This window comes from Schistocerca americana, chromosome 2, assembly GCF_021461395.2.
Source record: "Schistocerca americana isolate TAMUIC-IGC-003095 chromosome 2, iqSchAmer2.1, whole genome shotgun sequence".
Classification (NCBI taxonomy): Eukaryota; Metazoa; Arthropoda; class Insecta; order Orthoptera; family Acrididae; genus Schistocerca; species Schistocerca americana.
Window position 1 is genome coordinate 1,015,964,922 of NC_060120.1, and position 15,381 is coordinate 1,015,980,302.

Below are 15,381 nucleotides of genomic sequence, written 5' to 3' on the forward strand. Positions count from 1 at the left end.
AATTGTACTGCGATCGTGTAACCATATGATAATGGGTATTTCCGTCTATGTATAGGCAATACATTACATTTGTTTATGTTGAGGATCAACTGCCAGTCCCTGCACCAAGCTCTGATCCTCTGCAGGTCTTCCTGCATTTCACTACAATTTTCTAGCTTTGCAAATTCTCTGTATAAAATGGCATCATTTGTGAAAAGTCTCATGCTGTCTTCTGTTTGTTAACTCCCCAATTCAGCCATGCAGCTGTCTGATACTCTCCTTAAGCTCATATTTTGTGCATTAGGTGGCAGTGTGGAACCGTATTACATGCCTCACAGAAGTCAAGGAACACAGCATCTACGTGGAGGACATAATCTACTGCGTTCTCATATCTATATTTGTCTGCCCAACTTATGTGATTACCCTTTTTAGAGATGTCAAGTCTTTCTCAAACGAATTACCTGCTGTCATATTTACTCTCAAAGTAAATTCAGCCACAGACCACAGAAAACTCTGACTGTGGTCAGCATGACAATGTCAATCCTAAGGGCCCGGGTTTGATTCCTGGCTGGGTCGGAGATTTTCACCACTCAGGGACTGAGTGTTGTGTTTGTCCTAATCATCATCATTTCATCCCCATTGATGCACAAGTCGCTGAAGTGGTGTCACATCGAAAGACTTGCACCCGGCGAACAGTCTACCCAACAGGAGGCCCTAGTCACACGACATTTGATTTATCAATACTTCGGTATCCTAATTGCTTATACATTGATTCTTCCTGATGATCCTCTTCAACTTCAACATACTCCTGATTACTAAATTTTGATGAGAGTCTACACTCACTTCTGTGTAAGCTTAAAGTACAATGACTGATTTCGCTATCTCTGTTTCACCATTATGTAATCATGTATTGCAGCAATTATCTGCCTGTGTCTCCTGGCCTTTTCCAAGTACACCTCTTCCTCTTGTGATTTTCGAGCATTGGGTTTGCAATACTAGCAGCAATTTAGTTTACTTCCCCTCATATACTCTCTCCATCTCATCTTCTGCTTCTGACAGCACCATTTATACCTATACTATTGTTACCAGCACTGGTTGGGCTATAATTCTGAGGATAACAATCCTAATGTTGAATTATTTATAGCATTTCACTTTATGCCCCAACTTCTTATTCTCAAGAAATCCAACTCCCATTATAACACTTTCTGGTGTAATATAAATCCCAGTGGAAGCCAAAGACTTATAACTCAAAAAGGCACAAAGTCTTGAATATATGGTGTGTATAGTGAAGAAGCACATTCAGTCTTTACAGTAAGCTCATTGGTCACAAAATGAGTACGCAACTACGTGTTTTGGATTCTGAGTGAAAAGCTGCTTTTTTGGTCTGACTCTGAGAGTGCAAGTTTACTGTATAAACATTGCAAGGCACCCACAAGAAATACAACAGATACAACGTACGTGTGTCTGTCTGCAGTCCCAACCCAACAGCACGGGCAATCCTTTAAACAGTCTGCCACTAGAAACAATTGAGAGTTTCTGCATCCAGATAACTAATCAAAGATGCAAGCAGCATTGTCAAATAGTGTGCTGGGTGAAGCCACTTTCTTATAAGCGGTATAAGGCAACAGAATGAAGAGTGTCAAGTGTTGTCTATTTTTACTTTATAGCACTTTATCCCTTCAAATCTCGGCACCATCAAGGTCCCATAAATGAGCAAACTTATTTGTCAAGCGTGCCCTTATCTAGCCACAGATTTGTCAAACAAGCCTGCACACATACAAACAGAGTTTGTCAGTTTAACCTCATTTTGAAGCAGACGTTGTTCAGGTTCATAAGCAGAAAATGTCAGTTTCTTTTATTTCAAGGCACTCCCTCTTGTAAGTTACATGTAAAATATTGATTTCGTTCATAACCTCTTCCTTTATCATATATGCCTTGGAAAGGTATGATCCCTCTACCATTTTGGTAATTGTCAGTGTTATTTTGTTTTTATCCTTGATCGTAGTCTCCACAGTTTGGAAACTCACGATACAGTGTGATAAACTGCAATAAAACAATTTTTCACTAAACATATGCAGCAAAACATTGACACAAACAACACTCGCTACCTTGTCAAACTTTCTGTCAATAAAAATTTCCACAAACATGTCAAACATGGCCTATTCTTGGTAAACGCGTCAAACTGCACTGTACGTGGTCAAATGTTTGGCAAACATAATATAGGTTAACAAACTGTTTGATCATGCATGGAACCTTTATGTGCACTTCAGTTATGCTCATGGAGTATCAAGTGAAATTTGTGACTGTATTATGGATTTTTTTGGTAAGGGGGATGCAGTAAGAGTTGTCAACAGCCGTGTAAGGAACTTGGGTATGCCCTATGGAAGTATGTGGGACCTTTGTTGTTCATTATGTATACTAATGACCACAGAGACAGTATTAATAGTAACCTCAGATTCAGATAATGTATTTATCTATAGCGAAGCACTGTCTGAAAGAAGTTGTATATATACTGTCATATCATAATAAGATTTCAAAGTTGTGCAAAGTCAAACTGCTTTAAATGCCCAGAGGTGTAAAACTGTGCACCACAAAATAAAAATATGTAGAATTCTATGATTATAACATCAATGAGTCATAGTCGAAATTGGTCAACTCATGCAAATAGCCATGTGTAACAATTTGTGAGGATATAAAATGGAACAAACACATAGTCTCTGTCGTAGGTAAAGCAAGTGATAGAATGCAGTTCACTGGTATAATATTGGGGAAATGCAATCAGTCTACAGAGGAGGCTCCATACAAAAGACTCCTGCAACCCATTCTAGAATATTACTCAAGTGTATGGGACTCCTGTCAAATAAGAGTAACAGGGAATGTTGAATGGATACACAGAATGGTACCACAAATGGTCACAGATATGCTTGACACATGGGAGAAATGCATAAAGAACTGAACTGGGAGATGCTTGAAGACAGATGCAAATTATCAAGTGAAAACTTACTTAGAAAGTTTCTGTAACTAGGAATATACTCCCATAGTGATAATGAGACAAGATTAGACTAATTACAGAATACATGTACTTGCATTTAACCAATTTTTCTTCCTGTACTCCATTCATGAATGGAATGGGAAAAAACATTAATAACTGGTACAACTGTATGTACCACATGCCATGCACTTCATATTGGTTTTCAGAGAATACATGTATTGTAGATGTCTATGTGTAGTGGCATCACACTGCAATCTTCATCAATGACAAAGCCACAAAAATGTCAAATTGTATCTCACGTCATTCCAGCAATTCCAATGAATCAAGTTTATCTTATTTGCTAGAGGACATCTTTCAGTTACTGTGTCAGCACCTGTAGGACTCAACTGGCACAACCTCTGCAATAACAGAGAGTTTCTGATTTCCAAAACATTGGAGATCACATTAACCAATTTACACAGTTTTCGGATGTCAATACCTCAGGTAGTCTCACTGAATGCTGTTAATTGCAAAAAGCTACCACCAAACAGGGAAGTCCAGAAGGTGGTCCATCAGTCAGACTGCTCGTTTCATTGTATGAACATAAAGACGACTCATTCAGTGTACTCACACCAACTGCATCCTATCTGTGAGCTTTCAATGATACTCAACAGCTGCCGATAGAAATAGTTTACACACTAGTGAGGATTTCAAAGACACATCTCTCTCTTGTATGCGCCTCTATGACAAGTATAAATTTGGGAGACTTCCCTGCTGCTACCTGTCAAATGACAACATTATTTTTTGACTTGCAGCAGAGGGGCCCTCCCTTTCTTATTTATCTCACAGCTGACAGGGTGTTGAACCCTAACCTTACTTCCTTTCTTATTTAAGGAGTGTGACTGATAATATTTGGTAATATAACAAGTATGTAAGCATGCATAATGCAAATTCAATGTGATCCAGTTATATAAGGAGGACACAACACTGAAACCTATGCACCATGGATGATAACAACTAATATCTGTTATACTTACCATACTGTTCACAAAGACCTGACTCATTTCGTCTGAAGCCTTCAATGCACTGACACATGCCATTGCGGGAATGTTTCCCAACTGGCAAACATTCTTCATTAACTGGACAATCCAATATAATGCCCACTTCACAATTACGCTCTACGGGCTCCGCATACCGTGTTTCTGCAGCTTCCATGTCTCTGTTTAAAATGAACAATTAAGATGAAATTCCCTTCTCAAGCAATATTCATTCAGAAGTGATGTACAGTTTAAAAACAGAATTACAAAAATTGGCTCAAGTGCACTTACTGTGTGGGTGGCTCTTGCAATGCATGCTGATATTGGTAGTTTGTTGATGTTGATTGTAGCAAATCAGGTGACAGTATGCAGCAATCAATAAGAATCAATGAATGTAATGATTTCTTTTGACAGACGATATAACTTGATTACATTTGTTTTCGATATGGAGTGTGCTGCAATAATGTTCGCTGATCTAAATATGTAAATTTTAGGTCACTTACTGATTTTCGTATTTCTTTGGTGAGTGGAAAAATTAGGTAGGAAAATGACAGTTTGGTTGTGAGTTGGCTAAGCCACCAAATGTGAATGGAAGAAAACTGGTTGTGCTTAAGGACTGACCGGTAGCATAGTCTGAAGTCTACGTCAGTTTGGAATGTAAGAGTTTGCTTGTGATTTGGCAAAGCCACCAAATGTGAATAATAGAAAACTAGATGTTCTGAAGGGCTGACCTATAGTGTAACCCTAGGCCTAGGTTAGGTTGGAATGTGTATTTTGCTTGTAAATTGGCAAAGCCAACAAATTTCAACACAAAAATATGACTGCCATAATAGATGGATGTGTAGCATACCCAAAGATATACAATGATCACTGCAATAACCTTCTTGTACATCTTATTACCAGCTTTGCCAAAAAGTCTGATGGCGTGGTTGAATTCTAAACTAACAGACTAAAATACGGAGGATGCTAAGTTCACCCAACCTGGATATGATGTGACACCACTATGACGTAACACGCTTTAGTCGATTAACACACCTATCGACTTTTACGAACGTTCGAGATTCTAAACTAGTGGTTTGTTTTGACACGTGCGATTCTGATAACAGCTCAGTGTGGCAGCGTATATGTATTTCGCAAAAATAAAAGTAAAAGAGCTGGATATTAATAGAAATATTCCTGACCGTGGCCTTGAAAACACCACGGACAACATGTTTCGTAAAAAAGTGAAGTCTTCTTGTGTCCTGACCAGATTAGATTGTGTGATTGTTGTATTGAACGCTTACGCCGAAAATAATATTTATTTATTATCAATATTTTAGTATGGTTTCATACAATTGGTCTTGTCAGTACATATTAGATTGTAGCAGCATACTCTTGCTGACTTTTTTTCTTAATTTATATAGCTGAAAGAGAAGTCGTGCAAGTTTGTTAGCTAAGTAATTTATATGTCCATCCCAAGGTAGTCCTTTATCAACCATAATTCCAAGTAATTTTACACTCGGACCGCAGAGACAGTTACCTTAGTGTCCAGTAATGACTGGTGTGTAGAATGATTGAATTTCGAACTTAAAAAGAAAAATATGAGGCATTGTTGAAGAAAAATCGTCGACCGGAGATGAAATACGAGGGGAAGTGGATTTCTCAATGTAATCTTAACGAAAGGTTAGTGTCTTGACGCATCTAAAGATTTTGGCTGCTGAGTGCTTCTTCTCTCCGAGTACAAGTAACCGACGCACTTCAGCTGGGTCAGAAGTACATCAATTTCTGCTTGAGATTCACAATAACCACTGCTTGCTAAATTGGAAAGAAGAGGTGTGGCTCACAACTGGCTATGCTCTTACCTACAAAACCGCAGACAGAAGGTATCACTTCAATACGATATTAATGTACAGAATAAAATAAATAATACAGTTTTCCTCTCGGAGGAAAGAACAATAAGATATGGTGTTCCCCAGGGTTCTGTTCTAGGGCCATTACTTTTCCTCATTTACATAGATGATCTTGTTGAACATATGAGCCCACAAAAAACTATCCTGTTTGCTGATGATACAAGCATAGTGTTGACCGGATCTAGCCCTGAATCCATTCAGACAATATCTGAGAACTCCATGAAAAAACTTTCTGAGTGGTTTAACAAAAATGGCCTAATTGTTAATAGTGGGAAAACTGTATGTATCAACTTCCATCTAATTCCCACATCCAATCAAAAAACTATCCAAGTAAAGTTAAATAATGATAAAATTGAAAATGTAAATGCAACAAAATTTTTGGGTCTATGGGTCCAACAAAATTTAAAATGGGACACACATATAAACAACTTATCAAAGAAACTCTCATCATGTGCTATGGACTAAGAATACTAAAATCTACTACAAATAAATCCACACTAATGCAGGCATACCATGCGCCGTTCCATTCATTGCTCCGCTATGGAATCATCTTTTGGGGAAATTCAACTCACACCACAAATATATTTAAACTACAAAAAAGAGCACTGAGGATAATCTGTGGCCTCAAAAAGCTGGAATCCTGTAAATGTCAATTTATAAAACTTAATGTTCTAAGCATCCCATCCCTATTCATTCAAGAAACAATCCTATTCACCAGGGAATACCTCTCAAGAACAGGCAAATTAATCCAAAACAATGATATACACGCTCATTATACCAGAGGGCAATCTAATATCCATCAAATTTTTTCAAGGACATCATCATACCAAAAATATATAACTCATCTGGGCGTCGTATTACACAATAAAATTCCAGAACAAATAAAAACTGCTCCAGATCCAATATTTAAAAATAAACTAAAGGCATTTCTGACAAAGCACTGTTTCTATTCAGTACAAGAATTCCTGGAAATGAAAAATTATAAAGTTCCTTTGTAAATACTGTGATTAGGGTAAAACATTCTGTAGGCAAAATAATAACCTAATTTCTACTATACACAACTATGTTTCAGTTTCACTTCCCCAAATTTTTTAACTCGCTTTTTGAATGTACAAGTACACATTCTATTAGTATTAAAACTTAATTGTCTGTGAAATCTCAATGTTAATTTCATGTTTAATGTAGTTTTTAAATGACATTGTCCTTCTGTTGTTTCCAGTTGACATTTTCACTATTCTGTAATCTCAGTGATTATTTGTGTAAATTTAAAGTAGCACTACATTGCCTACATGTTTCTTAGCTCCCCATGTAAATTGTTTGTATTCTCTGTATGTGAAGTTACTATATTCATCAATGAACAATTTTGTGTACATTTTTTTAAATGGCAGTCCGTTGCCTATTTTTTTCTCCAAACTACATATTTGTTAAGAAAAATGACTTGTCCTATATCATGTGTACTTTGTACAATATGTGATCCACAGGATAAATAAATACAAATACAAATTGCCTGTCGTCATCGATGCTGAACTCTTTCAGATTTTCTCTCGTTAGTCTCTCGAATGCTGAACACATAATTAGAGACGAGCAAACGAAAAACAACGTACAGGACATAAACACAGTACAATACACGATTTAAACGCAAGGAACGCAAAACACATTTCAACGAATGGTGCAGAGCACAGCGCTACCCCGTCACAACCTCTCGAAAGTTCACAAAAGTCGAATAGTCGATATACGGTTTCTATCGTTTTCGATGTAGCGTGTATACGTCATAATGACGTCACATCGTATCCAAGTCCGGTGAACTTAGCATCCTCCCTAAAATACCAGCTAACTTTATTTACAAACCATAGAAAATTAAGAATATAAATTTCTTTGGCTACCTGTATCTTACTCACAATTTGTTTTACTGACTTCCCACGATTCATCACATGAACCTTACGAACCATTACAATTTCCAAAGCAGGGAACAGGGTAGCTGCTGACACCGTAAGTACACTTTTACCCAAAAATCTGTGTTTTCATTATATCCACGTGTCATGGAAAAACAATTACTGACAACAAAATATATATTTAATCAGCCATATTCTGCAACTAAATGTGGTGTTGGTGTTGTGCAAGAACACAAATGAGTAAGCATAAAAAAAAATAATATAAAGTGTTCACTGGTTAATTTACACTGATGTGACAAAAGTCATGGGATGCCTCCTAATATTGTGTTGGACTTCCTTTTGCCTCGTGTAGTGCAGCAGCTCGACGTGGAATGGGCTCAAAAAGCCACTGGAAGCCTTCTGCAGAAATAGTGAGCCATGTTGCCTCTATACCCATCCATAATTGCAAAAGTGTCACCGGTGCAAAATTTTGAGCACAAACTGCCCTCTTAATTATGTCCAATGTTCAATAGGATTCATGTTAGGCTATCTGAGTGGCCAAATCATTTGCTTGAATTGTCCAGAATGTTCTTCAAACTCACAGCAAACAATTTTGTCGTCCATAAAAATTCCATAAACGCAACTTGCACATACATCTGCAGTCTCAGAGAGCTGAGACCACACTGCTCTCCGAGACTGCAGATGTGTGTGCAAGTTGCGTTTATGTGTGTGTGTGTGTGTGTGTGTGTGTGTGTGTGTGTGTGTGTGTGTGTGTGTGTGCGCGTGTATGTGTGTCTACTGCTGACAAAGACCTTAATAGCCGAAAGCTTTAATTGTGTGAATCTTTTTATTGTGCCTATCGCGACTCAGCATCTCCGCTATATGGTGAGTAGCAACTTTCCTTCTCTGGTATTGTTACATTCCATCCTGGATTTTCCATTATTTGATAAAAATTCCATAGTTGTCTCCAAGTAGCCAATCATACCTATTTCCAGTCAGTGAATGGTTCAGTTGGACCATGTAAATGCAGCCCACACTATTATGCAACCTCCACCGGTTTGGACAGTGCCTTGTTGACAACTTGGTTCCATGGTTATGTGGGGTCTGTGTCACACATGAACCCTTCCATCAGCTGTTATCAATTTAAACCAGGTTTCATCTGATTAGACCACAGTTTTCCAGTGGTCTAGCATCCAACTGACATGGTCACAAGCCCAGGAGAGGAACTGCAGGCGAAGTTGTGCTGTTAGCAAAGGCATTTACGTTGGTCACCTGCTGCCACAGCTCATCAATTTCGCCATGTTGGCCTAACAGATGGTGAATGTCCTACATTGATTTTTGCATTTATTTCAGATGATGTTGCTTGCATGTTAGCAGTGACAACTCAACACAAATGTCGCTGCTTTCCGTTGTTAAATGAAGACTGTCAACTGCCGCATTGTTCATGGTAAGAGATAATGCCTAAAATTCAGTATTCTTGGCACACTCTTGACACTGTGGATCTTGGAATATTTAATTCCCTAAGGGTTTCTGAAACAGAATGCCCCATGCATCTATCTCCAACTACCATTCCACATTCATAGTCTGATAATTAACATCGGGCATCCATAATTATGTTGGAAATGTTTTCACACAAATCACCTGAGTAAAAATGTCAGCTCTGCCACTGCACTGCCGTTTTATACATTGTGTATGCAATACCCCCACCATCTGTATATGTTCAAATTGCTATCCCATGACTTTTGTCACCTTAGTGTATAATGACTCATTGTAGTTACATTGTTTCACAATTCTGTAAAAAAATGGTCATTGTTAGGAATAATTGTTGAACTACTGCTTTGTTAATTCCAATAATGTTCCTGCATGTGTCTCCTTGCCAACAGATACATAGGGAGGGTTACAGTTGACAAAAAAGGAGCAGAAACCAACAGTAACATCTGGCTGATGAATTGAAAATAAGGAAATCTGGTGACGTTGCACAATGCAGACTTTCAATGCCAATGTTTATATCTTCGGTGATTACTGCTCTATGGGTATTACGTGATGGTCCAAAGCACATTTCTGTGCCTAATGTTTCCTCTCTAATGCTGGACACACCCTAAGAGGCTACAAAGACGTTCATTAATTTTCCACTGTTTATTTCTTACCCAACAACTGTGTTTTGACACGATTTCATTTGGCACTAATGTACACAACTTATCTAAATCCAGTCTTCCTTTTGTTCTGTTAAAGTTGTTTTCGTGTTTTTTTTTTTAGTTTCTATTGCTTCTCTGTTCATCCTAACATAGTAATGGCTGGATCTTGATAGAACTACAGTATTGGAGAATAGAACCGAAGAACATAATATTTGCTCTATAAATGAAAAAATAAAACCATGAACCATAAAATGGAAACAATAAATCACCAGAATGTGGGAAGACGGACTAATTAGACAAGTAATAAATTATAAATGAATAGGAAAGAGAGATGTAGCATGGCCAAGGCACTCATAGCTTCAGTGAAGACAGAACAGGCTGTAAGCCTACTCCAAGAAGCGGTGAAGAAGGTAAATGAAGTAGAGAAGAAGAAGAAGAAGAAGAAGAATTTGATGGCTCCCTTGCCCCAGTGCATATGGGAGAGCAGTGTGCTGACCACACGCCCCTCCTATCCGCATCCTCCACTGAGGATGACACAGCGGTCGGATGGTCCCGGTAGGCCACTCGTGGCCTGAAGACGGAGTGCTTGCCCCAGTGCATGATCTGCTACTTCTAATTTATCCTTGTTGCCCAAGTGATAATGGCTCCTTTGTTGACACTTCTTTTAGTAGTTCCTAAGTACATTCGGCCACAAGTGTAATACGTTTTGTATGCTCCTGCCATGGCATGCAGTGGGTGTTGGTCTTTTGGAGTATCCAAGTATTTGTGCACAATTCTTGTCAGTTTGAGCACTGTGACAATACCATGACCTGTTAGTATTCTGCTGATGGAAGAATGTAAGGAAAACATTCAATTTAGCTCGTTGTTTTTTGTCAGAAAAACCAGATTCTTTAGATGTAGCACCTAATTTAGCCTTTTGTCAAAGCAGCCATTTCTTCTAAAAATAATTATTAAATGTCCAATTTCTTCCACCTAAAATTGTGGTCCACAGATTCTTTTAGCCCAGCACACTAATGCCTTTATTACTCCTCTTTTTGCTTAGGGTGATAACAGAAATTTTTGTTAAGGTATCTGTCTACATGAGTAGGCTTTCTGTAGATTTTGTGCCCTAAAATTTCATCACTTTTCTAAGTAACTGTACATCCAGAAATGAAATTTGGCCTCGTTTCTCATTTTACATTGTGAACATCATTTCAAAATTAATATTATTCAAAATGAACATAAACAGTCTCAATCGCAAGAAATCTTTATTTTCGCGGCTACCAGTTTCTGACTATCTTCAGACCTCATACTAAGTTGGTAGGCAGTGGCAGTGAACTAGTCATGCAGTTGACATTCGTTGAGTTTGTAATGCCTGCTCCATTCACTGCCACCACCTACCAATGCAGTATGAGGGCTGAAGACGGTCAGTAACTGAGCGAAACCGGTAACCATAAAAATAAAGGTTTCTTGCAGTCGAGACTTTTTGTGTTCATTTTAAAATACTAAGAAAAACAGCCGTTCTCCATGAGAAATGTTCTCAAAAATTACCAGTATCACTCGTAAAATTGAGAAAATTTTGAAATTTATTTTCTCCATGAGGCCATTTAAAGAAAATGTCTTCAACATAACGAAACCAATAAGCAGATTTATTCTTGGCCATCATGCTCCTAGGATGTATGGAGAGGCCACTGAAATTAAAACTTAAACAGAAGAGGGGAAAGACTGAAATTAGACAAGCTGTCGTCAATAGTTTTAAAAAAGCAACACATAGTACCAACTCTTCTGCAGTACAATTTATATAATACACATCAGTATGATTCTGTGAGCTTCAGCAGCTATCAGATGGCATTATGACCAGACAATTGTGCTGTTAAGCATAAACAGTTCAGCTCTGCAGAGCTTATATATGTTTGAAAATCAACAAATTACAGCCAGAATGAGATTTTCACTCTGCAGCGGAGTGTGCGCTGATATGAAACTTCCTCGCAGATTAAAACTGTGTGCCCGACCGAGACTCGAACTCGGGACCTTTGCCTTTCGCGGGCAAGTGCTCTACCATCTGAGCTACCGAAGCACGACTCACGCCCGGTACTCACAGCTTTACTTCTGCCAGTATCTCGCCTCCTACCTTCCAAACTTTACAGAAGCTTTCCTGCGAACCTTGCAGAACTAGCACTCCTGAAAGAAAGGATACAGCGGAGACATGGCTTAGCCACAGCCTGGGGGATGTTTCCAGAATGAGATTTTCACTCTGCAGCGGAGTGTGCGCTGATATGAAACTTCCTCGCAGATTAAAACTGTGTGCCCGACCGAGACTCAAACTCGGGACCTTTGCCTTTCGCGGGCAAGTGCTCTACCATCTGAGCTACCGAAGCACGACTCATGCCCGGTACTCACAGCTTTACTTCTGCCAGTATCTCGTCTCCTACCTTCCAAACTTTACAGAAGCTCTCCTGCGAACCTTGCAGAACTAGCACTCCTGAAAGAAAGGATACAGCGGAGACATGGCTTAGCCACAGCCTGGGGGATGTTTCCAGAATGAGATTTTCACTCTGCAGTGGAGTGTGCGCTGATATGAAACTTCCTGGCAGATTAAAACAGCTTTATAGCCTTTTAGAATGTCTTATGTCAGGCACAGAAACAGGCTTCAGGCCATTTCTAACATTGTCAAAGCATAAATCATCAACAATTGATGTTGCTGTCTCAGTTTTCACATCATCGAACCAATTCATTCCTAATTATAAAGACTTGACAGGTTTTGACAATTCTAATCAGCACCAGTATATTCATTTACTTTCTGTTCACAAAGACAGAACCACTAATGGCTGAACTGGGGTAATTTAATGCTGTTTACTTAAAAAATAGTCCTCTTGTACAAATGAGAGAAACTAATCATAGATGTACTAATTACTATAATTCTATGTGAGTAGTGATTGAGGAAAATCATGTAGAAAAATAATGTTCTTTGAATGTTTGCTCCCCAACAAACAGCTTCTCTTTGAAAAATTGCCTGCTTCTCTTTACCTACAGGTTGTTGGGAAAACTTATGTATCACCAGCTGTGAGTTTACTTGAGGGTAACTATGTAGCAGCATTGTGTAGATGCACAAGCTCCGTTGACTAAGCAGTGCCATGATAGCATCCCCACTAGCTTTTTGAGCACGGATGAATACTGTCCTGTAATTCAGTTTCTGCTTAATTAAGGTGAGATAAAAGATAAAGTTCTGCATTCTCATCTTAGACAGGTCTTAATGACCGCCATGCCGTCCTCTACCAATGGCGTCATCACATGCAGCATGGAGGAGCATGTAGTCAGCACACCATTCTCCTGGTTGCTGTTGGGTTTGTTGACATTGGAACTGCCGCTAATTGGTCAAGTAAGCCACCTGTTGGCCTCAGAATGCTGAATGCACACTGTACCGGTCTCCATAACATGGAAAAATTCCTGGCATTACTGGGAATCGAGCCCAGGCCCCCCATATCAAAGTGAGCCGTGCTAACAATTCAGCTACAGATACGGACTATTATGATGAGAAACCTATTGAAATTCATTTCACAGTTAATGTCCTCTGTAACGACACGCATCTGTTACAGCATCAAGTATACAAATGGAGTTCAAAGTTAGCAAATGATGTGACATCTATGACATATAATCTGCATTCAGGTCAGGCATATCATATTACCACTTAACAAATGAATGCAATTGTTGAAACCAGCTTGATGTCCAACTGCCAAGTGACACTGGTCGACAGCATAGCAACTGTAAACACTACTCACGGTTCAGCACACCACATTATACATGATACGACATGATTTCACAAGGCACCTGTAGAACACATGCCCCAGCAATGTACTCCCAAATTAAAACAGTAACATGTTGATGCAGGTAAACATCTTCCATTCAACAAACAAGAAGGTGATGCCTTCCTTACATGAATCACCACAGGTTATGAAATCAGAGTCCACTGCCATCAACTAGAAAGAATTGGTAAGAAATGACACAATTCCTCTTAAAAAGGGGGAGGGGGACAGGGAGGGGGACAAGGAGAAAAAATTACAAACACAACCATCAGCATAGAAGCTTGCGTTGACCCTCTTTTGGGACAAAAATGCGATAAACTTGGAACTACTATCACTAGCATTTCATACTCAGACTTCCTAAATCATCATCTGGAACGATGTGGATAGTTGTCTGCAGCTGTTTTGTTGCACCAAGAAGGAACATGCAACAATCCCTACAACCACAGACATTAAATTTGAATATTTCCATACTCCACAGACTTATTTGCCACATGATTTCCAGATGTCTGTACTTCTCAAAGAAGCACTGAGTTAAATATAGTTCAGACTTCCATGAAATTCTTTATATGGCTTTTCAGTAACACACTACGTGCTGCACTAAGAATGGAAGAGTGAGTGTCAGAAAGTTACACGGCAATGTTTGGCGACGTCTTGTGAAAGAAGAATAAATGTGGTTCTTTTAATAGTGCTAGGCAAATGAATATGTGACACCACTAAGCTGGTGGCTCAGCTAAGATATTTCCAGTTTTATTCACAATAATCAACCTGAGTCGCAATCTTGTGTACACAATAAAAATGTTTCCTATTTTTGCTTGAATTGTGCAATAGGGATTACAAGAATTAAATCAATAGTGCCAATAAAACTAAATTATCTGATTTTTATCATCCACAGTATAATTAAGGATTAATCAATTTCCAGTTTTATTCATTTATACATTGCCTGTTAAAACCCTAAACCTATTAAACATAACATAACCTGGGTACAAATGAGAATATATAAGCGCATACTTATGTCACAATGACTTTACAATATCAGTTACTTTAATTTCATGCACACTATGTGATCAAAAGTATCAAGACACCTATTAATGGACATTAATATGCAATGTACCATCCTTTGCCTTTATGATGACTTGAACTATGCTATGAACACTTTCAATGAGGTTTATGAATGTCTGTGGAGCAATGGCAGCCAATTCCTCTTTTAAGAGCCAAAACCCTATAAAGGAAGTGATGATGGACACTGGAGTCTGGAGTGGAGTTGATGATCCAACTCCTCCCAAAGGTGTTCCATTTGGGTTCAGTTCAAGACACTGGGCAGGCCAGGACATTTCAAGAATGTTATTGTCCACAAACCACTGCTTCAGAGATGCTATTTCATGACCGGGTACATGTGCATGCTGCTACAATCACTGTTACCAAATGTTTCCTCTACTGTACGCAGTACACCATACTGTAAAATGTGTTTATATCTTTCCACATTAAGCACTTTCTTAAGCACAAGATAGGCACCACATCCTAACGATGAAAAACACCCCAATTCCATAATACCACCTCCTGCATATTTCACTATTAGCACTGCACATGATAGCAGTTAATGTCCTCCCACTACTTGCCTTACCCAAATCGTTCCATCAGATTTATGCAGGGTATAGCACATTTCATCAGATTCATCAAGCAAAAATCACTTGTCTCCAGTCATCCACTGTCCAGTGGC

At 38.7% G+C, this 15,381-nt stretch overlaps 1 protein-coding gene across 2 annotated transcripts in view; it reads right to left on the minus strand.

Moving 5' to 3' along the window:
• LOC124596369 (dyslexia-associated protein KIAA0319-like protein) overlaps positions 1-15,381 on the minus strand; it is a 147,585-nt gene that overhangs the window by 106,886 nt on the left and 25,318 nt on the right. For both annotated transcript variants that reach the window (XM_047135480.1, XM_047135479.1), the window contains exon 4: positions 3,988-4,169. In XM_047135480.1, coding sequence (XP_046991436.1) covers positions 3,988-4,169 — 182 coding nt within the window. The remainder of the gene's footprint in view (positions 1-3,987; positions 4,170-15,381) is intronic.